We start from the raw sequence: 25,103 nt of genomic DNA, 5'->3' as shown, positions 1-25,103 counted from the left end.
GTTTTAGATTCTATTTTATTTAACTTTGGACTTTTTGCACATTTACATTTTATTAGTGTGAATATTATTGATCTTATTTGACCTCATTTTATTTCATATGTTACCGTATTACCTTATTCTATCTACATGGCACCGTGGGGAGGGGAAACCTCATTTTGATGTCTCTGTATGTCTGACATATTTTGGAATTGACAATAAAGTAAAGCTTGAACCTGGAACAGTTCTGATGTGAATCAATCTTTGACATGGTTCTGATCCAAACACTTGTGGAGACTTTTTATAGAGAAACTCTGCACTCAGGACTTCTGTGAGGACTTGACTTGTTATGATGAAGATCCAAAACACACTTGACTATACAACATGTTAGAAGTCACACAATAAGCATCTCTCACACATTGCATTTAAAGCAGCAGAGGGACACACACACACACACACACACACACACACACACACACACACACACAGATGTGATAGGCTGTTGCATTGTAGATTCCCATCAATCAAACACAATCACACCATTGTTTCTTTATATTTTTAATGGTAAAAAATAAATATATAATATAGATTATAAATATAATATTAAAGTGTTTTTTAAAAGATCTGGGGCTCAAGCAGCCGCTTATAGCGAAGGTTGTGTCATCATGGACGACCACTTCCTCTCTCAAGCAGCCGCCTATACTCCGCCTACTTTTCACTCCGCCATCACTCTGCCGTATTTAAACCATAGACATAGACGTTCAAGGAGGCGTGGCTTGAGCAAGCTTTATAAGAACCCAAGGACTGGAGGCTGCGGTCAAACCAGCCGTACCAATGACTGACTGGAGTTACTGTAGTGATGTGCTGTTTGTGTCGGAGTGCAGACGGTGAGTTTCTCCTCTTTACACTTCACATTCAGAGAAGAAAGAATTTAGATATCAGCCTACATTTACTTGTCAATGCACAGAACAGGCTCCAAACACAACGACACAGACAGAAACATGGACAAAGATGAAGAACATCTCCAGCCTCTGGACTCTGCAGTCTGTCACACTCCTTAAAGAACATCTAGCAGGTTACACTTTGTGTACATTCACTCTTACAATGGTCCCATAATGGCTTGTTGATTGGAAAAAGGGAAACTTTTCAGCTGTTTTTTGGAGAGACAGAGAGAGAGAGAGAGAGAGAGACAGAGAGAGAGACCGACCGATCATACAGCTGCAAATAGGCTACAGCACAAGTGTATTTTATTTTTATATTTTATTGATGATCCAGCTCAGTGCTCACCTTGTTTTAATAACAAATAAAGTATACGAGCAGTGGAACTATTTCTCCATGCGGAGTTATCGCACCCCGTGTGCGGAGGGCTGTAATACGGCAAGCTTTTTCAAAGTCTGTTTTTAAGACAAACTTTATAATGAAAGGAACAGATGAAAATAAAAGATGAAAATAAATGAGAGATTGTGATGTGTATTATTATACTTGTGTATTACCCATTCAATTTAACAGAGGAGGAAGTCGACTATGGACTATTTCTCCATGCGGAGTTATACGTTCGTTTTACTCCAGCGCATGTTCTTGGTAGCTGAAGTCCTAGTTTATTACATTGGCGCAGTGATATGTGATTTTTGTAACCTGCCGTTCAACAGTGAAAGCATCGTTCTCAGTTGAAGCTCCGTCTCCGTCTATATTTATTTAAAGTTGTTACAGACACAACAGTGATCATGGTCTGGTTCCTTCTCCTGTTCTTTCAATTCAATCAAAAACATTGTATCTATGTAGATAGATACTTTATTGATCCCGAGGGAAATTCAAGGAAAGTAGTACGGTATGCTTTTATTTTGAAAGGAACCGATGTAAATAAAAGCGAGATTGTGACGTGATCCCAAACGTGGGACACAGAGACGTGACTATCTGATGTCATCCATCCAGTCAGTCTGCTGTTTGAGCTGAAAGGAGGTCGAGAGCTTTTTGACGCTGTGTGGATGTTTATGTGTTTATTACAGCAGAGTTAGAAGGAAGTGAGACCTTTCTGTGCACGTCTCATAATCCATGTTATTAAACCACTTTAAGGACACGCAGAGTGTTTCTCCTGCTCTTCTTCTCTTGGTCTCCATCCTTCAATCTTCTTGGTCTTGTCTCTGTCAGGACGGCGTCAGGATTTGATGTTTTCAACACATTAGATTTCTCAGGCTTGAAGTGTTCATGTACTGGATTGACTAACAGTGACACCTGCTGGCTGTGTGATTTATTCATTTCATTTTAGAAAGTCACCAATGACATGAAGATGAGTGAATGTGGATCTTCAGCACCCAGAATCATTACTGTGAAAAGACGAAACTCCAAAAGATCTCCTCCATATTTCAGCGAGACGACACCACAAACAGAAGAGAGGTACAAAGATCAGTCTGAAGATGATGTCTGTCAGCTGACCACTACAACATTTTCCCAGTCTACACTTTATGATAATAACATGAATCAATTGAATACATGAAAATAATCAGCACATCATAATGAGTTAATATCAGCTGATGAATATTCCTCATGATCATTATCTTTGTAAAATCAGGACGAGGATAAAACCTGGGAGAGAATCGACATCTTCTGAGAAGAGTCACTGCTCCACAGATGATCCTCCACAATTCACTGATGGAAAAGTAAGTCCATATAAATGAGTCCAGACTTAAAGGAGCAAAGTCAGAGTGGCTCATTTCCTCCAGATTCACTTTTGAATATGTTGCTTTAAAGTGTCTTTAGGTCCTGACACAAATGAAGAACTCGTGTTCTCTGAAAAAGGAAGAAAGAGACGCAGAAGGAGCACTGAGAGAATGCTACTTTTAAAATCATGCTAGTTTTCTAAAATGGCCGAGCGTGCCTTTAATGTGTGATCATAGAGTAAGGTGACTTTATCATTTCAGTGTCCACACAGCTCACTGATTGGACCGTTACACAAACACGGCCCTTCATCTCCTCACATGAATTCAAAGTTTGGACTCTTTTTCTCTGAGTCTCATTTGATGTTTTGAAATGTTTCCTCAGCTCATCACATGAAGCTCAAACGACCACGCGGGACGACTCGCCGCCTTCACTTCCATCACTTTGTTTTCTAACTCTTTTCTACATGAGTCTGTTTTTTATCAATGTGTGAGTGCTGGAGAGATTATAGTCACATTAACCTTCATGATGAGGAAACAAGAGGAAGTGGTCGTCCATGATGATGATGATGATGATGATGATGATGATGATGATGAAGGTGCATGGAGTCTCTTGTATTGTGGATGAACATTTTGTAAATATGTTTGTGATGAGCTGAAGAGATGTTTCACATGTTTCTGTTTCCTTTGTTCCATCTTCTCTTTCAAATGCTCACAGACTCATTTGGTCATTAAAAGGAAACTTTTTCAAACAAAGTCTTCTCTGCTTTGAAATCTGTCAAACTTCAACACGACCTTTGACCTTTTTCACTTCTCACAACAACTCCTCTCTCAGTCTTTTACAGCGCTTTGTTTTTTTACCTGTAGTGAGAAATGAGTGTGTATGTTTCTGTTCTAGTCTTCTGACTGGTGGGGAATCATGGGAGTGATCTCCCCCCCATGAGAACAAACTCTGAGTTGACCGTAGTCATGACGACCGGGTGAAACGGACCTGAAGAAGAGACTCTGTTTACAGACGAGCTCATGTATCTGAGTTTAGTTTGATAAAGTTTTGATCACAGCAGCACAAACAGTCAGTGGTTCTGTATGAAGCCAACACAGAACAGGTCAGTATGAACAGACATGTTACACGAACATATGAATGATATAAACAGGCTTCTTAACTTACACATGCAGTTCACAACAAAGAGACTGTGTGACAGGCTTCTGAGCATATCATGAAGCCTTTTTATCTACATTAGTGAAGCAGCACTGCCCTCTACTGGACATGATCAGTGACTACATCAATGCCTCTGCTCTGCTAATTAGCATACTGATAATGTTTCAATGAGGCCATTCAGTATATGTTCTTATCAAACACATCAATAACTGATCTATGTTGCTGCAGTCACACAGAGCACATAATGGAAATGCCTTTACCTTTCAGAGAATGTCCACAAAGTCCTGACAACAAGCAGCTTGCTACAGTCAGGCTGAAGCATTTTAAAAAGCACAAAGAGGATTATCTGAAATGTATGGATAGTGTTTTTCAGGATGGTGAAGAAGCAAAGAGCACACCAAAGGATGGTAATGTATGGTACATTCTGCACCATGAGGTGTGTAGGAGCCATAAATGATAAATGATCAGCTTGCCATTGAAGCAAATAAACTGGTTGTGCATCGCTTATTACAATTAAAGAGGAGGCTGCAGAAGGATCCAACCTTTTTCACAGAGTATATCACCTTTATTAATGAGCTTGTGGCTAAAGGCTATGCAGAGAAGGTACCCGAGGAGGAGCTGGACTGTGGCAGTGGCAAGGTCTGGTATATCCCACACCACAGAGTTTATCATCCGACAAAAAAGAAGATCAGGGTGGTGTTTGATTGCGGAGCGAGCTGTCAAGGTACATCGTTAAATGCTCACCTCCTACAAGGCCCAGACCTCACCAGCTCCTTGATTGGCGTGGTCACCCGTTTCAGGAAGGAACCAGTGGTGATAATGGGTGATGTAGAGTCAATGTTCCACCAGGTGTTGGTCACCCCCAATGACAGAGATCTGCTCAGCTTCCTCTGGTGGCAAGATGGCGATATGGAGAAAGCACCTGCTGAGTACCGGATGAGAGTGCATTTGTTTGGCGCCACATCATCGCCCAGCTCTGCAAACTATGCCCTCAGAAGGTGTGCAGAGGACTACGGGCATCTCTACAGAGAAGAATCTGCACAAAGGCTCCATCACTGTTTTACGTAGATGATTGCCTCGTGTCTGTGGACACAGAGCAGGAAGCTGTGTTACTGTACCAGGAGTTGGTCTCACTGTGTTCTAGAGGAGGATTTACGCTCACAAAGTGGATGAGTAATAGAGCAGCAGTCTTGGATGTCATCCCTGAAAATCACAGGAGAAATTTGAAGTGAACCGGTGCCTGAAACCACCACACTTTGGAGACGTCTGTACAGCACAGTTGCACCATTTTTGTGATGCAAGTGAAAACGGATACGGAACAGTCACTTACCTGGTATCAAGAAATCCAGATTCAGAACTGCACTCCGCTTTTGTGATGGGGAAATCTCATGTGGCTCCTCTTAAAACAGTGACTATTCCCAGGATGGAACTCATAGCAGCAACCATGGCAAGCCGAATGGATCTACTCTGGAGGAAGGAGCTACAGATAGAACTTGTCGAATCAGTATTTTGGACAGACAGCGAATCAGTCCTTAAATACATTTGAAATGAGACTTCGTGGTACAAAGTGTTCGTGGCTAACTGGGTCTCACAGATATTGAAAGCTTCCACTGCTGTTCAATGGAGGTATGTGGATACGGCTAGCAACCCAGCAGACATAGCGTCCAGAGGGGTAAAGGTCGAGGCGTTTGTCGAACACGCTACGTGGCTGTCAGGACCTCACTTTCTTTTACGTCCAGAGAGTGAGTGGCCTGTCAGTCCTCAGGACCTTGGACAGCTCCCTCCTGAAGATCCTGTGCTGAAGACAATTGCTGTGGTGAATGCTGTGCAGACAGAAGAAGATCCCGTTTCATATCTGATCCAGTACTTCTCCTCCTGGACACGCCTAAAAGCATCAGTGGCGTGGAAACTGAGAATTAAAACCTGGCTTCTGTCCTGCGTGAGGAAGAGGAGACAATTACATCAGACGCTGTCACAATCTGTCCTCACGAAAGAGCAGCAGAAATCATCTGAGGATGAGGAAATGGAGAAATTCAAGAGGACCACCGGCACGTACACACTGTCGGTAGAGGATTTGGAAAAGGCTGAACTGGCCATTATAAGGTACTGCCAGCAAAGAAGTCTGCAAGTCTGCGGAAGAGGCAGCCAGTGAAAGCAACTAGTCACCTTCGTAAGCTCTGCCCGCAGTTCCTCGATGGAGTCCTGAGAGTTGGTGGTCGTCTCAGCAAACTTTCTATGCCTGCAGAGGTGAAGCATCCAATTATACTGGCCAAAGGTCTCCATATAACAGAGCTTCTGCTACAGCATGTACATCGTCAAGTGGGACATGCAGGCCGTAACCACATGCTGTCTAAGCTGAGAGAGCGATACTGGGTAACGGCTGTCAGTACTGCAATAAGAAAGGTGCTGTCAAAATGTATCACCTGTCGCCGCCTGAATGCTCTGCCAGTTCACCAGCAGATGGCAGACTTACCTCATGAACGAGTTGTTCCTGATGAGCCACCCTTCACTCGTGTTGGTGTAGATTACTTTGGGCCTTTCGAAGTAAAGAGCAGAAGGAGCATGGTGAAGAGGTATGGTGTCATTTTTACCTGCCTGGCCATCAGAGCCATCCACATTGAAGTCGCTCCATCGCTAGAAACTGACTCTTTTATAAACGCACTCAGGCGATTTCTGGCAAGAAGAGGCCAAGTTCAGGAGCTCCGTTCAGACAATGGCACCAATTTTATAGGAGCAGAGCGTGAGCTGAGAAGTGCTATGGAGCAAAGGAATAAGGAGCAGATCAATCATGTCTTGCTGCAGAGAAGAATAAAATGGAATTTCAATCCACCCACCGGCTCCCATCATGGAGGTGCACGGGAGCGGCTCATAAGATCGGTGCGCAAAGTTCTGAATTCCACATTGAAAACTCAAAACCTGGATGAGGAAGGACTACACACTTCACTGTGTGAGGCTGAAGCAATCATAAATAGTCGGCCGATCACTAAAGCCTCTATGGATGTTAATGATCTGGAAGCATTAACTCCTAATCACCTGCTGCTTCTGAAGAACTCTCCATCGCTGCCGCCAGGAGTGTTCCAGCCCACAGACATGTATGTGAAAAGGAGGTGGAAACAGGTACAATACATGTCCGATTTGTTTTGGAAGAGATGGGTTAAGGAGTATTTACCTCAGCTTCAGGAGCGCCAAAGATGGACGGGAACAAAGAGGAATCTCACAGAGGGAGATCTTGTCCTCATTATGGATAATACAGCTCCACAGAACTCATGGCTGGTTGGACGAGTTATACAAACCTTCCCAGACCGAAGAGGATTTGTTCGGCAGGTGAAGATCAAAACACGGACGAGCTGCCTGGATCGACCAATCACCAAAGTCTGTCTACTGCAGGAGGCAGAGGCAGATTAGGTGCAGAAAGAGCTCGGTCTCAGTGTGGACTCGGGCACTTTTTTGGGCACTTTGTGGATTACTTTTTTTTGCTTTTTGTTCTACTCGATTTATCTTGTGGATTACTTTTTGTGTGTGTGACTTTGACAGTCTGCATTTTCAAACCATTTCTTGGTCATTTGGATGTGACTCTCAATATCTCTTGAATCTATCACTCAAGAAGATTTCAGATTGGACTATTATGGAAATTTAATTATTGATTATTTGTGGAAATTATTTATGTCTCCTACTAGTCGAAGTGTTATTGGTAATTATTTTGTAATAATTAAGGAGCTGGTTGTGTAGGAGCCATAAATGAGGTAATGGGACCTGTCACTAACGACTGGGTGGTGACTTGCAGGGTTCGAGGTCACATGTTCACGGGCGGAGTTTTTATAAGGCTCCCCTTCTTGTGAATTGGAAAAGTTGTAGCAGAGAGAGGGGGCCGGGGGTTGCCGTAGTTTTTGTTGACCGTTCGCTTGATTCATTCAGCACCTGAATACAGCCATAAACGTGTACACTGATCTGCAATGTATGTAAAACCAACGACACTCTTAATTAAATGCCACAAAAACGCATTTGGTTGAAGTCTGTGCTTCTGTGATAGCCGAGCAGCGCGTCATACAAATAAACCGAACCCAGGGTTTTCCTCTCCAGCGACAATAGGGCTTGGAGTCGCTACAGTTTCTGTAGACAAACAGGAAGTTGTCCAGCTTGTGTTGGAGAGTAATGTCTTCTCTTTCCTTTGCTTTAATGGATTTCTTGAAGGTTTGGACAAACCTTTCAGCTAATCCGTTCGTAGCTGGATGGTGAGGTGCTGACTTATAATGCTTGATCCCATGTTGCTTCATGAAAAGAGTGAACTCCTCTGAAGTGAATTGTGATCAGGGCGGCCATTTTTAACAAAGCTTGACCTGAGGACACTTACAGTCTTTTCTCAAGGTTGGTTTTATTTTACAAATCATTTTAAAATACAAAATACAAATTCAATACTCATACGGTAGTCAATGGTCTTGTAAAAAAGGGTAACCACAGAAGCTTCTGTAGCTTATGAACGGGGTCCAGAGACATCAATAACAAATAACAAGCAATAACAACAATAACAAACAAGTTTGAGTAATAACAATTCCTATTTCTAACCTACAATCTAAGCTAAGCCGAACCATCTGAGGCTGATTCCATCAGCACAAGAAGTTATGGTTCAACACAATAACGACATAAATATCAAACACATCAGTCACAGGTACATGAAGCTAAAAACAGCAAACTGAGCTGTGATTTAGACACAATTTAACAGCAGTTTTTGTTTGAATCTTTTTTTAAAAATAGACAAAGATGCAGACTCTTTAATCGTGCTCTCCACCTCATTCCAAGTCTGTGGTCCTTTAACGCTCACACTAAGACTCTGTCCCTTTATAAGCTGTCTCCCTCTTGTGGTGTATACATGAGTGGGTAGAGAAATTGGGATGAGGTGGCAGAGTCTGTCATTGAGTCTAAAAACGACATCATCATACAGGCATTATGGAAAGTGTTACATTCAGGGAGTTTCAGAAGTTTGTATCTGTAGAAGAGAGGATCAGAGGGGGCATTTCACTTGGTCCATGATATGACTCTAATTACCTTCTTTTGCAGGGTCTGTCATTTGTCAAGGTAACTGGGATATGAATTACACCATATAGCATTGCAATAGTTCAAATGAGGCTCAACTAGAGACCGGTACAGAGTTCAAAGAGCTTTGAGAGGAAGGAAATGTCGGACTTTACAAAAGAAGCCCACATACATGGATCATTTCTTACTCAGCTCATTTATGTGTTTTTTTGTAGTTTAAAAATTCATCTATAAATATTCCCAGAAATTTAGTGGAGTCGACCCTCTCGATAGCTCGACCATTGATTTCTAAGCACACATGTTCAACATCATTTCGGTTTCTATTTGAGCGGATTATTTTTATATTTAAAGATATTTTATTACACTTGAACCAGGTGTCCACCTTTTTTATTTCTTGATTCATATGATCTTGGAGATGTTTCAAGTTTTTAACAGAATAAATTTGTGTCATCAGCGAATATGACTTAATGCAAAATAGGAGAAGAATTTAAAATATCATTTACATATAAAATAAAAAGTGGACCTAATATAGATCCTTGAGGGACGCCATGTTTAATAATGCTACACTGTGATTAATTATCATTTACATATAAAATAAAAAGTGGACCTAATATAGATCCTTGAGGGACGCCATATTTAATAATGTTACACTGTGATTCATTATTATTTACATGAACATATTGCTCCCTATCGTGTGTATAACTTTTGAACCAATGTAGTGCTGTGCCCCTAACACCATTCTGAAGTGGTTTTTATCTGTATCACCTCCGGCCACTTTGAATGAGAGTCAGCAGCAATCAGGAACATGGAGTTCATGAACGGGATGCACTCGTTGCCAGGGCGCTGATGGCCATTCCCAAGGGTGACTCTGGAGGAAATGATCTGACTTTAAGGAAACCTGCTGTGATGAAGCTTCTCTGACAACAATGCAGCAGCCAGTATGTCATATAGTTTATATAGAGTCCATTTGAGGCCCCGCCTCTAAATTTGAGAAGGTAGGCGCTTTGAATTTAATACTGATCGTTGTACCTCTCTTCTGTTTGTGGCGTTGTCTCACTGAAATTTAAAGGAGAATCTCTGGAGCGTTGTCTTTTCACAATAATGATTCTGGGTGCTGAAGATCCACATTCACTCATCTTCATGTCGTTGTTGATTTTCTAAAATGACAGTCAGAGACATTAAATCACAAAAGGAAATAAATATACCTGATTTGTTTGGATCATCTTGGAAACCCCAGATAATACTGAAAGGTCCATTATTATTATTATTATTATTATAATGAGTTAAATCATGTGTTTATTGGGCCACTAGATGGCGCTGCTCACCTGCAGTGTGTGTGCTGTGCTGTCAGTTGATTTCACCCTGTAACACAGAAACAAAGCAGTAGAGGATTAGAAAGTAAAGCAGCTCAGAGATATGTTGTTTCATGGTCAAACATGGATCCAGATGAAAGAGTTTGGAGGAAGCTGCAGAGGTCATCTTTGAAGGAGGAAACACAACAGGCTCACATGTACAGATGTGCAAAGCATGAAGAAGAAGAGAAGAAGAAAGCAAACAGCAGCTGTGGATGAAAACACATCTGTTCATTTTAAAGGACGTCTTCTTAAAGGTTTCAACTCTACAAAGAGCAAAGCTGCAGCTGCTGTGTTCAGACTGATCTTTGTACCTTTTCTTCTGTTCTGAAATTAAAAAGAGAATCTCTGGAGCGTCGTCTTTTCCGAGTTCCACGTTCACTCATCTTCACGTCATTGTTGATTCTAAAATGAAAGTCAGAGACATTAATTCACAAAAATGAATATATCACACAGCCAGCAGGTGTCACTGTTAGTCAATCCAGTACATGAACACTTCAAGCCTGAGAAATCTAATGTGATTAACACGTCTCCTCCTCTTCATCATGTGTGTGAAGTGTGTTGTTGTAAATCCACTCTGATCCTGTATTTGATCAGGTCTATTTCAGCCCTGCTCAGAACAGGCTGTTTCTGTGTCTGTACAGAGTGATGCTCTACGTCCAGCTGCAGAGCGTCAACAAACAGCAGAACCTTCATTTTATCTTCCACTCAGCCAGATGATCCTACAACACACACACACACACACACACACACACACACACACGCACACACACACACACACACACACACACACACACACACACACACACAGAGTGTGGTGGCTGCCTCCAGCTACCAGACTGACTTCTATATTTTGGTCCCGGCCTTGAACCTGCAAATCCTCCGGTTCCCAACCCAAGTCCCTCCGGACTGATCTACTGACCCCCCTTAGTCTGCAGTCCTCTCCCACCACAGAGTTCACCTCCATCAGGTCCTCTTTGACTGACCTGCCCAGAGTCTGACACACACCTGAGGAACCACACACTCATCAGGACTGATCACTGCATGTGCGCGTACACAAACACTTTAAAGAGGAAACATCGTGTTAGTGAAACACGTTTCTAAAATTAAATAAGATTTAAAATTTACTTACAGAGAGAGAGCAGCAGAGCCACATTCATAAACTCTGAAGTCATGATGCTGTTGGTAATGACACTTATACTGACAGACAGGGGCGTCTCTAGGTTGTTGTTTTTTTAAAGATTTATTTTTGGCCTTTTCAATCAAACTCCCTCGGTAAGTAGAATGGCCTGATGGAAACAGACAGCAGCTCGTAATCTCGAGAGCACACTCTCTGATGCACTTTGAATTGTGTTGCCCAGGTATTGTCAATATACATGCAGAGACCTCCTCCGATGGATTTATTAGATGACACACTATCACAGTCAGCCCTGATGAGCGAGTAACCCTCCATGTCGACACTCGCGCTGTCCTCATGAAGCCACGTCTCAGTAAAGCAGATCACATTGCTCCTCTGAAAATCCTCATCAAAACGGAGACGTGCTGTGATTTCATTCATTTTATTGTTCAGTGATCTGACGTTTGAAAGACAAGACCAAGGCCATGACCGTCGCACAAGACCAAAATGTTCCACTGCTCACCGTAGGCGAACAAGGCATAGAATACGTTGACAACTTCACGTATCTTGGAAGCAACATCTCAAACACTGGAGAGGCAGAAAAGGATGTACAGATTAGAATCGGAAAAAGCTGCAGGAGTCTTCCAACGCCTCCGGAACATCTGGTCATCAAAATCTATCATTACGTCCACAAAGCTGCGCCTCTATATGTCAGTGATCATCCCTACAGTGACCTATGCCTGCGAGACGTGGATGAAGACATCAAGCATCACTAACAAGCTGGATGTCTTCCACCGACGGTGCCTCAGATACATCCTGAGGATCTCATGGAGAGACCACATCACCAATGAAGAGGTGATGAGAAGGGCATCACCATTGTCCGACATAGTCTCTGACAGGAGAAGGAGAATGGCTGGACTCGTACTCCGACTGCCAAGAGAGAGACCGGCAAGTGTGGCGATGGACTGGTTACCAGAAGGGGGAAAGAGAAAGAGAGGACGGCCAAAGAAGACGTGGAGACAAACAGCCAAGGACGACCTAAGAGAGATGGGAGTCAGCTGGCGTGGAGCTAGAAGGGTCGCCAGTGACTGGAACAAATGGAGGGGACTCGTCGCCCAATGTTCCAATAGGAACGGGAGGAACTAAGTCTAAGTAAGTAAGATCTGACGCGCCCCCAAACATGACAGGGATCACAATGGAAAGTATCTAATGAGAGAAGAAGAGAGATGACAGAAATCATTTTCTACACTGACTCCCTTCATCAGCTGGAAGTCATCAGATTCCCCCACAGCGTGGAAACTAAGCTCCGCCCCCACTCCACCTCTGTCCTTTAACACAGAACGGTTTCATATTGGTGTAAAGCAGGCTGTAGTTCTGTCTGTGATCAGATCGGAAGCTTCACACCTATCCAGCTTTGTGAGGAGGAAGTTGGAAGATGTCTATCTAAAATCAGGTTTAACAAAGCTCCTGGGCCTGATGGCCTTAGAGGAAGCGTGCTCAAATTATGTTCCCGCCAGCTTAGGGGGGTTGTCACTCGGCTGTTTCAGACTTTGCTGAATTGTTGCATTGGAGTGTGATTTCACACTGAGTTATGGGACATGTTTGATCAAATAAAGAAGCTGTTTGAAAAAGAGCAAATAAAAACATTCACAGTAAATGTTCATCAAATAGAGAAAAGGATGAAAATTCAAAAACCCTCCAACCAGGACAAACATGCAACAGGGAGCAAACAGAGGAGCTCCAGGCCTGTAGAGGGCGCCACCTTGACCTACCGTTTAGAAATCTTGTTTATTCCAGAGATTTAATGGTCAAAGGGAGCGATGATGACAGAAGGTTCACGAGGGAGAGATGAACATGTCTACATGTCGTCATGACGACCTGTAGTGACCTGGGGCCTGCACCACGAAGCAGGATTTAGGGTCACTTCAGGGTTAACCCTGGGTTTACAGTCCTGAAGGTGGTACACTTCTAAACTGGGAATATCGCCATGGTAACTGATGCTGCACACCAAACCTGCTCAGGAGCAGGTTATGTTGGAGATAAGAGATCAACCAGTGAAAATCTCACTGACCAATCAGATCTCTTGATGGTGGAGCTCTGTGAGCTGATGGAGAGAGAGCGACAAACACTTCCTGTGTCCCGTCTGATTTGACATCATAGTCCTTAAAGGTCATGATTGTTTGTTCCTGATATCCTTCATCCTTTAACAGAGAAAAAGCAGCGCAGCCTTTGAGTTGTTTTGAAGATGTTCAATGATGAAGAGCTTCTTCTGCCTTTGAATGATATCTTCATATGAATGTTTAGTGTCTCCATGCCGCTCTGTTTGTGATGCTCAGAGCTGCAGCTGAACTTCTCAAACTGTTCTGGTCTCCACATGAAAGAGTCAGAGCAACACATTCAGTTCAGAGAAGAAACACGAGTTCTTGTGCTCAGTTCTGAGGTGAACTAACGATGGGAAGGAAATAGAAGAAGCCGTAGTTTGGACATGAATCCTCTCTGATGTTTCTTTGTTTCTGTCAGTTGTCCTTCCTGCATTTGTTCCTGCAGCTGTGTAACTTTAGTCTTTGAGCCTGTTTGTCTTCAACTTCTTCATATTATTCATATAGTTTGTTCACAGTTTGTTAGATATGATGATCTGCTGACTGCAGACTCTGTGATGATTGTGATAGGTTAAATGAAGATAGCTCCGCCCCTTTTATGTGAGCGTGCTCTCTGAAACTCTGGGTTTACTTCTCAGGTTGATGAGCAGCTTCATGTGACTGTTCAGCACCATCTCTTCTGTCAGGGTTAGTGAAGCCAGATCACAGAAAACAAACCCTGAGTATGTTGAACTCTCTTCATAGTGTCCACCCACAAAAGGATTTCTCCAACAACAAACAAGAATCTGAATGAATGAAATGAGAGCTGTAGCCACTTTTAGATTGTATCTTCAATCTGTAATGTTCTCTGCTTTAAAGCATTTGTATTGTCATATTGTGCTTCATGTATTTTAATGGATCCTCATCAAGTGTTTTAGGGTTTAATGTGTTTGTTTACACAAAGGACCAACTAGAGACACAAGCTGGAAATTAACAACAACTATGAACTCTTGCAGCTCATCAGTTTCATGATTTGTGCTGAGACTATGTTCAATCACATTGTCCCTATTAAAAAAATAAAGTGCAATATGTGGAGGGTTTACTAAAGAACACTGAGAGACTGACCTCAGAGACTCCAGTCGATAGTTTGTATTCTTCTGAAGATCACACAGCAGCTTCACTCCTGAATCCTGCAGGTTGTTCCCAATCAGGTCCAGCTCTCTGAGATGGGAGGGGTTGGACTTCAGAGCTGAGGCCAGAGAAGAACAGCTGATCTCTGACAAACTGCAGCCCCTCAATCTGAATAAAGAATAAAAGAAGCAAATGTAGATGACAGTGAGCTTTATACATGAATGTGTGATGTTGTCCACATGAACACACTGATGCACGCATGCACAAGTTTCACTTTTCTTCTAATCTTGTTTTTATCATTTAACTTTGTACCTTTTGCACATTTAGGTTTATTAATGTAAATATTATTTATCTTTGTTACCTTGTTTTATTTTATTTACCTTTTTTATCTACATTGCACCGTGGGGAGGGGGGAAACGTAATTTCGATTTCACTGTATGTCTGACATATTTTGGAATTGACAAATAAAGAACCTTGAACCTTGATGTGATCATCATCTGTTCATTCCAACATTGAAGGACTTTATTAGGATGCATTAATACTTTAGTTCTTCCTGATCCTTCTTAGATTCAAACACTCAAAGCTCCTGTGAGGAACTTTCATTACGTGTCTGTTTTGGCGCCCCCCTGTGGACAAAGTGAAACCTCTTCTCTCTTTACTGATCTTGTCCTGTACAGTATTCCCTCACTAAAAACTCCTCCTGCTTTCTTTGAACTCTACAAACTACAAGTCAGTGTGAATCTCTTCTGTAGGAAATGTAAAGAAAGGCTTTTCCAGACAGCGTCCTGTGATTCTCCTCATGTGACAGCGAGCAGCTGGAAACAGGCAGACTTTCAAAAGGACTTTATAATGTTGGTGGTCTCATTGACTTTAGACAATCATCAAGAGAAATCCAGATTACTTTGAGTGTGTTTCATCAGCAGATCAAACCTCCTCACAGTACCTTTAAATCACACAGTTTGTTTTTAAATATATGATCATAAAAAACATGAACGGTATGAAAGAGAGGAAGAATGATCCAGAAACAGATGTTCTTCAGATCTCTTGTAAAGTGGACTCTCAGTCAGAATGATGAGGTCCAGCATATATGACAATAAAATCAGACAATCCATCCAAACACGTGTCCCGTCATGATGTGATCTGTTACTAAAGGACAGTTCATGGAGGTTTGTCAGAGTCCTCTCTACACTCCTAAATGTCTCTGTGCTGCTCTTCTCTGGATCTGTGTATTTCATATGGAGCTTGTTTGGAAGTTAAAGGTGATGAGAGGCTCATGAACTGTTTGTGATTATCACCACACATTCTTTAAACCTGTGAGCCGTACAGGAAGCTGTTCTTAGATCAGAGGCTCGACCATCTAACATCTAATGAGTCATGAAGGCAGGCAGGACAAACACAACATGAGATTAGCAGACCCTGTTCAGTGGACTCAGGAGGTCAGTGGGGGCTGGGAGCAGAGCTGCTGCTAATGTTAGCTTGTTTCATGGTGCTCAGCTTGTTTTTAGGTTAGGATTCACACAGTGTTCATCATTCCTGAGGTGTTGAACAGCAGCACAGACTCAAAGAAAGAAAAGGTGTCTGACCTCAGAGTCTCCAGTCTGCAGTTTGGACTCTGCAGATAATCACACAGCAGCTTCACTCCTGAATCCTGCAGCTCGTTGTAGTTCAGGTCCAGCTCTCTGAGATGGGAGGGGTTGGACTTCAGAGCTGAGACCAGAGAAGAACAGCTGATCTCTGACAAACTGCAGTCACACAATCTGAATAAAGAATAAAAGAAGAATAAAAATAATGTGTAATCCAGTCACATGTGTTCAGCTTGTGATGAGTATCTCAACATCACTTTGTCCTGATGAATCAAGTTTTCTCTAAATGATTAGAGGATCATTTCTGATTGTGTATTCACTAAATCTAAATCCTCCAAATGTCAGCTCAACATTCATCCAGCTGTTCATGTGCACAGATGAAGAACAGGCTGCTGATCTCAGTCAGCTCTGTGATGTTACTACATTTATCAAATCACACATTATTCAATCACAAGTCTTCATGATTTCACTTCTTAACAGAACCAGAGGAAACCAGAGGCTTCATGTGCACGTTGTTCAACTTTACTTCACAGAGTCACAAAAACATTTTCACAACAAATCTCTAAATTATCCAACAAATTGGAAAAAATGAAAAATCTCCAAAGAAATTGAATTTCCCAAGATTCAAATTCAGACAAATACTGAAAATATATAAATTCTGAAATGTGCAACAATGGAGGATGTGGATTGAAATGATTTAAATAAATATTACAGTCAGTAATCTGACCTCAGAGTCTCCAGTCTGCAGTTTGGACTCTGCAGATAATCACACAGCAGCTTCACTCCTGAATCCTGCAGCTTGTTCTCACTCAGGTCCAGCTCTCTGAGATGGGAGGGGTTGGACTTCAGAGCTGAGGCCAGAGAAGAACAGCTGATCTCTGACAACCTGCAGTGACTCAATCTGAATAAAGAATAAAAGAAGTAAATGTAGATGACAGTGAGCTTTATACATGAATGTGTGATGTTGTCCACATGAACACACTGATGTGATCATCATCTGTTCATTCCCACACTGAAGGACTTTATTAGCTGCTGAGAGTCTGAGGTTGGGTCCTGAGCTTTCCAAATTTGTGACGCGCTAGGATGTTATTGTGACAGATAACGCTGAGATCCAGATGTGTTTGGTGCATTTATTATGAACAAACACAGAGCGATCAGAGCGCAGTAAGGATGGATAAACATAAAAAGGTAATGAATGAATGAATAGCGCTAGCATAGCGTGGCGTGGCGTAGCGGTCAAGAAAAATTATGGCTTCTATCCAACCCTGACTCTCTCATCTGTGTGACAGGTGAGTGCGCACCTTTACACACACACTTGCACACGCCTACTCCCACGTGAGTCACTGCCTCTGCAACACACACACACACGCATGCAACTCATCCACAACCTGTATGTCTCCTACAAATAAATTTAGATTCAAACACTCAAAGCTCCTGTGAGGAACTTTCATTACGTGTGTGTTTTGGCGCCCCCCTGTGGACAAAGTCAAACCTCTTCTCTCTTTACTGATCTTGTCCTGTACAGTATTCCCTCACTAAAAACTCCTCCTGCTTTCTTTGAACTCTACAAACTACAAGTCCTCTAGCAGACCCTCTTCAGTGGACTCAGGAGGTCAGTGGGGGCTGGGAGCAGAGCTACTGCTAATGTTAGCTTGTTTCATGGTGCTCAGCTTGTTTTTAGGTTAGGATTCACACAGTGTTCATCATTCCTGAGGTGTTGAACAGCAGCACAGACTCAAAGAAAGAAAAGGTGTCTGACCTCAGAGTCTCCAGTCTGCAGTTTGGACTCTGCAGATAATCACACAGCAGCTTCACTCCTGAATCCTGCAGGTTGTAGTTCCAACTCAGGTCCAGCTCTCTGAGATGGGAGGGGTTGGACTTCAGAGCTGAGGCCAGAGAAGAACAGCTGATCTCTGACAAACTGCAGTGTGCCCATCTGAATGAAGAATAAAAGAAGAATAAAAATAACGTGTAATCCAGTCACATGTGTTCAGGTTGTGATGAGTATCTCAACATCACTTTGTCCTGATGAATCAAGTTTTCTCTAAATGATTAGAGGGTCATTTCTGATTGTGTATTCACTAAATCTAAATCCTCCAAATGTCAGCTCAACATTCATCCAGCTGTTCATGTGCACAGATGAAGAACAGGCTGCTGATCTCAGTCAGCTCTGTGATGTTACTACATTTATCAAATCACACATTATTCAATCACAAGTCTTCATGATTTCACTTCTTAACAGAACCAGAGGAAACCAGAGGCTTCATGTGCACCTTGTTCAACTTTACTTCACAGAGTCACAAAAACATTTTCACAACAAATCTCTAAATTATCCAACAAATTGGAAAAAATGAAAAATCTCCCAAAAAAATTGAATTTCCCAAGATTCACATTCAGACAAATACTGAAAATATATAAATCCTGAAATGTGCAACAATTCAGGATGTGGATTGAAATGATTTAAATAAATATTACAGTCAGTAATCTGACCTCAGAGTCTCCAGTCTGCAGTTTGGACTCTGCAGATAATCACACAGCAGCTTCACTTCTGAATCCTTCAGGTCGTTGTTCCAGCTCAGGTCCAGCTCTCTGAGATGGGAGGGGTTGGACTTCAGAGCTGAGGCCAGAGAAGAACAGCTGATCTCTGACAAACTGCAGCCCCTCAATCTGAATAAAGAATAAAAGAAGTAAATGTAGATGACAGTGAGCTTCATACATGAATGTGTGATGTTGTCCACATGAACACACTGATGTGATCATCATCTGTTCATTCCAACATTGAAGGACTTTATTAGGATGCATTAATACTTTAGTTCTTCCTGATCCTTCTTAGATTCAAACACTCAAAGCTCCTGTGAGGAACTTTCATTACGTGTCTGTTTTGGCGCCCCCCTGTGGACAAAGTGAAACCTCTTCTCTCTTTACTGATCTTGTCCTGTACAGTATTCCCTCACTAAAAACTCCTCCTGCTTTCTTTGAACTCTACAAACTACAAGTCAGTGTGAATCTCTTCTGTAGGAAATATAAAGAAAGGCTTTTCCAGACAGCGTCCTGTGATTCTCCTCATGTGACAGCGAGCAGCTGGAAACAGGCAGACTTTCAAAAGGACTTTATAATGTTGGTGGTCTCATTGACTTTAGACAATCATCAAGAGAAATCCAGATTACTTTGAGTGTGTTTCATCAGCAGATCAAACCTCCTCACAGTACCTTTAAATCACAGTTTGTTTTTAAATATATGATCATAAAAACATGAACGGTATGAAAGAGAGGAAGAATGATCCAGAAACAGATGTTCTTCAGATCTCTTGTAAAGTGAACTCTCATTCAGAATGATGAGGTCCAGCATATATGACAATAAAATCAGACAATCCATCCAAACACATGTCCCGTCATGATGTGATCTGTTACTAAAGGACAGTTCATGGAGGTTTGTCAGAGTCCTCTCTACACTCCTAAATGTCTCTGTGCTGCTCTTCTCTGGATCTGTGTATTTCATATGGAGCTTGTTTGGAAGTTAAAGGTGATGAGAGGCTCATGAACTGTTTGTGATTATCACCACACATTCTTTAAACCTGTGAGCCGTACAGGAAGCTGTTCTTAGATCAGAGGCTCGACCATCTAACATCTAATGAGTCATGAAGGCAGGCAGGACAAACACAACATGAGATTAGCAGACCCTCTTCAGTGGACTCAGGAGGTCAGTGGGGGCTGGGAGCAGAGCTGCTGCTAATGTTAGCTTGTTTCATGCTGCTCAGCTTGTTTTTAGGTGAGGATTCACACAGTGTTCATCATTCCTGAGGTGTTGAACAGCAGCACAGACTCAAAGAAAGAAAAGGTATCTGACCTCAGAGTCTCCAGTCTGCAGTTTGGACTCTGCAGATAATCACACAGCAGCTTCACTCCTGAATCCTGCAGCTCGGTCCCTGTCAGGTCCAGCTCTCTGAGATGGGAGGGGTTGGACTTCAGAGCTGAGGCCAGAGAAGAACAGCTGATCTCTGACAAACCGCACCAATCAAATCTGAATGAAGAATAAAAGAAGAATAAAAATAATGTGTAATCCAGTCACATGTGTTCAGGTTGTGATGAGTATCTCAACATCACTTTGTCCTGATGAATCAAGTTTTCTCTAAATGATTAGAGGGTCATTTCTGATTGTGTATTCACTAAATCTAAATCCTCCAAATGTCAGCTCAACATTCATCCAGCTGTTCATGTGCACAGATGAAGAACAGGCTGCTGATCTCAGTCAGCTCTGTGATGTTACTACATTTATCAAATCACACATTATTCAATCACAAGTCTTCATGATTTCACTTCTTAACAGAACCAGAGGAAACCAGAGGCTTCATGTGTATATTGTTCAACTTTACTTCACACAGTCACAAAAACATTTTCACAACAAATCTCTAAATTATCCAACAAATTGGAAAAAATGAAAAATCTCCAAAGAAATTGAATTTCCCAAGATTCAAATTCAGACAAATACTGAAAATATATAAATTCTGAAATGTGCAACAATTCAGGATGTGGATTGAAATGATTTAAATAAATATTACAGTCAGTAATCTGACCTCAGAGTCTCCAGTCTGCAGGTTGGACTCTGCAGATAATCACACAGCAGCTTCACTCCTGAATCCTGCAGCTTGTTCCCAATCAGGTCCAGCTCTCTGAGATGGGAGGGGTTGGACTTCAGAGCTGAGGCCAGAGAAGAACAGCTGACTGACAAACTGCAGCCCCTCAATCTGAATAAAGAATAAAAGAAGTAAATGTAGATGACAGTGAGCTTTATACATGAATGTGTGATGTTGTCCACATGAACACACTGATGTGATCATCATCTGTTCATTCCAACATTGAAGGACTTTATTAGGATGCATTAATACTTTAGTTCTTCCTGATCCTTCTTAGATTCAAACACTCAAAGCTCCTGTGAGGAACTTTCATTACGTGTCTGTTTTGGCGCCCCCCTGTGGACAAAGTGAAACCTCTTCTCTCTATGCTGATCTTGTCCTGTACAGTATTCCCTCACTAAAAACTCCTCCTGCTTTCTTTGAACTCTACAAACTACAAGTCAGTGTGAATCTCTTCTGTAGGAAATGTAAAGAAAGGCTTTTCCAGACAGCGTCCTGTGATTCTCCTCATGTGACAGCGAGCAGCTGGAAACAGGCAGACTTTCAAAAGGACTTTATAATGTTGGTGGTCTCATTGACTTTAGACAATCATCAAGAGAAATCCAGATTACTTTGAGTGTGTTTCATCAGCAGATCAAACCTCCTCACACTACGTTTAAATCACAGAGTTTGTTTTTAAATATGATCATAAAAAACATGAACGGTATGAAAGAGAGGAAGAATGATCCATAAACAGATGTTCTTCAGATCTCTTGTAAAGTGGACTCTCAGTCAGAATGATGAGGTCCAGCATATATGATAATAAAATCAGACAATCCATCCAAACACATGTCCCGTCATGATGTGATCTGTTACTAAAGGACAGTTCATGGAGGTTTGTCAGAGTCCTCTCTACACTCCTAAATGTCTCTGTGCTGCTCTTCTCTGGATCTGTGTATTTCATATGGAGCTTGTTTGGAAGTTAAAGGTGATGAGAGGCTCATGAACTGTTTGTGATTATCACCACACATTCTTTAAACCTGTGAGCCGTACATGAAGCTGTTCTTAGATCAGAGGCTCGACCATCTAACAATCTAATGAGTCATGAAGGCAGGCAGGACAAACACAACATGAGATTAGCAGACCCTCTTCAGTGGACTCAGGAGGTCAGTGGGGGCTGGGAGCAGAGCTGCTGCTAATGTTAGCTTGTTTCATGCTGCTCAGCTTGTTTTCAGGTTAGGATTCACACAGTGTTCATCATTCCTGAGGTGTTGAACAGCAGCACAGACTCAAAGAAAGAAAAGGTGTCTGACCTCAGAGTCTCCAGTCTGCAGTTTGGACTCTGCAGATAATCACACAGCAGCTTCACTCCTGAATCCTGCAGCTTGTTCCCAATCAGGTCCAGCTCTCTGAGATGGGAGGGGTTGGACTTCAGAGCTGAGGCCAGAGAAGAACAGCTGATCTCTGACAAACTGCAGTCCTCCAATCTGAATAAAGAATAAAAGAAGTAAATGTAGATGACAGTGAGCTTTATACATGAATGTGTGATGTTGTCCACATGAACACACTGATGTGATCATCATCTGTTCATTCCAACATTAAAGGACTTTATTAGGATGCATTAGTACTTTAGTTCTTCCTGATCCTTCTTAGATTCAAACACTCAAAGCTCCGGTGAGGAACTTTCATTACGTGTCTGTTTTGGCGCCCCCCTGTGGACAAAGTGAAACCTCTTCTCTCTTTACTGATCTTGTCCTGTACAGTATTCCCTCACTAAAAACTCCTCCTGCTTTCTTTGAACTCTACAAACTACAAGTCAGTGTGAATCTCTTCTGTAGGAAATGTAAAGAAAGGCTTTTCCAGACAGCGTCCTGTGATTCTCCTCATGTGACAGCGAGCAGCTGGAAACAGGCAGACTTTCAAAAGGACTTTATAATGTTGGTGGTCTCATTGACTTTAGACAATCATCAAGAGAAATCCAGATTACTTTGAGTGTGTTTCATCAGCAGATCAAACCTCCTCACAGTACGTTTAAATCACAGAGTTTGTTTTGATATATGATCATAAAAACATGAACGGTATGAAAGAGAGGAAGAATGATCCATAAACAGATGTTCTTCAGATCTCTTGTAAAGTGGACTCTCAGTCAGAATGATGAGGTCCAGCATATATGACAATAAAATCAGACAATCCATCCAAACACATGTCCCGTCATGATGTGATCTGTTACTAAAGGACAGTTCATGGAGGTTTGTCAGAGTCCTCTCTACACTCCTAAATGTCTCTGTGCTGCTCTTCTCTGGATCTGTGTATTTCATATGGAGCTTGTTTGGAAGTTAAAGGTGATGAGAGGCTCATGAACTGTTTGTGATTATCACCACACATTCTTTAAACCTGTGAGCCGTACAGGAAGCTGTTCTTAGATCAGAGGCTCGACCATCTAACATCTAATGAGTCATGAAGGCAGGCAGGACAAACACAACATGAGATTAGCAGACCCTCTTCAGTGGACTCAGGAGGTCAGTGGGGGCTGGGAGCAGAGCTGCTGCTAATGTTAGCTTGTTTCATGCTGCTCAGCTTGTTTTTAGGTGAGGATTCACACAGTGTTCATCATTCCTGAGGTGTTGAACAGCAGCACAGACTCAAAGAAAGAAAAGGTGTCTGACCCCAGAGTCTCCAGTCTGCAGTTTGGACTCTGCAGATAATCACACAGCAGCTTCACTCCTGAATCCTGCAGCTTGTTGTAGTTCAGCTGCAGCTCTCTGAGATGGGAGGGGTTGGACTTCAGAGCTGAAGCCAGAGAAGAACAGCTGATCTCTGACAAACTGCAGTCCTCCAATCTGAATAAAGAATAAAAGAAGAATAAAAATAATGTGTAATCCAGTCACATGTGTTCAGGTTGTGATGAGTATCTCAACATCACTTTGTCCTGATGAATCAAGTTTTCTCTAAATGATTAGAGGATCATTTCTGATTGTGTATTCACTAAATCTAAATCCTCCAAATGTCAGCTCAACATTCATCCAGCTGTTCATGTGCACAGATGAAGAACAGGCTGCTGATCTCAGTCAGCTCTGTGATGTTACTACATTTATCAAATCACACATTATTCAATCACAAGTCTTCATGATTTCACTTCTTAACAGAACCAGAGGAAACCAGAGGCTTCATGTGCACCTTGTTCAACTTTACTTCACAGAGTCACAAAAACATTTTCACATCAAATCTCTAAATTATCCAACAAATTGGAAAAAATGAAAAATCTCCAAAGAAATGGAATTTCCCAAGATTCAAATTCAGACAAATACTGAAAATATATAAATTCTGAAATGTGCAATAATTCAGGATGTGGATTGAAATGATTTAAATAAATATTACAGTCAGTGATCTGACCTCAGAGTCTCCAGTCTGCAGTTTGGACTCTGCAGATAATCACACAGCAGCTTCACTCCTGAATCCTGCAGCTTGTTGTCTCTCAGGTCCAGCTCTCTGAGATGGGAGGGGTTGGACTTCAGAGCTGAGGCCAGAGAAGAACAGCTGATCTCTGACAAACTGCAGCCCCTCAATCTGAATAAAGAATAAAAGAAGTAAATGTAGATGACAGTGAGCTTTATACATGAATGTGTGATGTTGTCCACATGAACACACTGATGTGATCATCATCTGTTCATTCCAACATTGAAGGACTTTATTAGGATGCATTAATACTTTAGTTCTTCCTGATCCTTCTTAGATTCAAACACTCAAAGCTCCTGTGAGGAACTTTCATTACGTGTCTGTTTTGGCGCCCCCCTGTGGACAAAGTGAAACCTCTTCTCTCTTTACTGATCTTGTCCTGTACAGTATTCCCTCACTAAAAACTCCTCCTGCTTTCTTTGAACTCTACAAACTACAAGTCAGTGTGAATCTCTTCTGTAGGAAATGTAAAGAAAGGCTTTTCCAGACAGCGTCCTGTGATTCTCCTCATGTGACAGCGAGCAGCTGGAAACAGGCAGACTTTCAAAAGGACTTTATAATGTTGGTGGTCTCATTGACTTTAGACAGTCATCAAGAGAAATCCAGATTACTTTGAGTGTGTTTCATCAGCAGATCAAACCTCCTCACAGTACCTTTAAATCACAGAGTTTGTTTTGATATATGATCATAAAAAACATGAACGGTATGAAAGAGAGGAAGAATGATCCAGAAACAGATGTTCTTCAGATCTCTTGTAAAGTGGACTCTCAGTCAGAATGATGAGGTCCAGCATATATGACAATAAAATCAGACAATCCATCCAAACACATGTCCCGTCATGATGTGATCTGTTACTAAAGGACAGTTCATGGAGGTTTGTCAGAGTCCTCTCTACACTCCTAAATGTCTCTGTGCTGCTCTTCTCTGGATCTGTGTATTTCATATGGAGCTTGT

The 25,103-nt window shown here is 41.9% G+C and overlaps 1 protein-coding gene and 2 long non-coding RNA genes across 3 annotated transcripts in view; 1 reads left to right on the top strand and 2 right to left on the bottom strand.

Annotated features, from left to right (window-relative positions):
• The window catches only part of LOC306823296 (NACHT, LRR and PYD domains-containing protein 12-like), a gene marked incomplete at its 5' end in the record, with an annotated part of 88,503 nt that overhangs the window by 50,363 nt on the left and 13,037 nt on the right, over positions 1-25,103 (bottom strand). The window contains 11 exons of the mRNA XM_079342752.1: positions 10,487-10,577; positions 14,493-14,666; positions 16,082-16,255; positions 16,809-16,982; positions 17,841-18,017; positions 18,572-18,748; positions 19,928-20,101; positions 20,655-20,825; positions 22,007-22,180; positions 23,360-23,533; positions 24,087-24,260. Coding sequence (XP_079198878.1) covers positions 10,487-10,577; positions 14,493-14,666; positions 16,082-16,255; positions 16,809-16,982; positions 17,841-18,017; positions 18,572-18,748; positions 19,928-20,101; positions 20,655-20,825; positions 22,007-22,180; positions 23,360-23,533; positions 24,087-24,260 — 1,834 coding nt within the window. The remainder of the gene's footprint in view (positions 1-10,486; positions 10,578-14,492; positions 14,667-16,081; positions 16,256-16,808; positions 16,983-17,840; positions 18,018-18,571; positions 18,749-19,927; positions 20,102-20,654; positions 20,826-22,006; positions 22,181-23,359; positions 23,534-24,086; positions 24,261-25,103) is intronic.
• On the top strand, positions 770-3,386 carry LOC306824271. Its single transcript, XR_013779117.1, has 4 exons — positions 770-863; positions 2,243-2,370; positions 2,546-2,633; positions 3,016-3,386. It is a non-coding gene; the product is annotated as an uncharacterized lncRNA (long non-coding RNA).
• LOC306824435 lies at positions 8,145-10,238 on the bottom strand. Its single transcript, XR_013779140.1, has 2 exons — positions 10,146-10,238; positions 8,145-9,977 (listed from the first exon to the last, which is right to left on the bottom strand). It is a non-coding gene; the product is annotated as an uncharacterized lncRNA (long non-coding RNA).

The sequence above is a fragment of the Symphodus melops genome (assembly GCF_947650265.1).
Source record: "Symphodus melops genome assembly, chromosome: 5".
In the NCBI taxonomy this organism is placed as follows: domain Eukaryota; kingdom Metazoa; phylum Chordata; class Actinopteri; order Labriformes; family Labridae; genus Symphodus; species Symphodus melops.
Note: the sequence above shows the minus strand (reverse complement) of the source record. Positions and strands in the feature narration are given on the sequence as shown.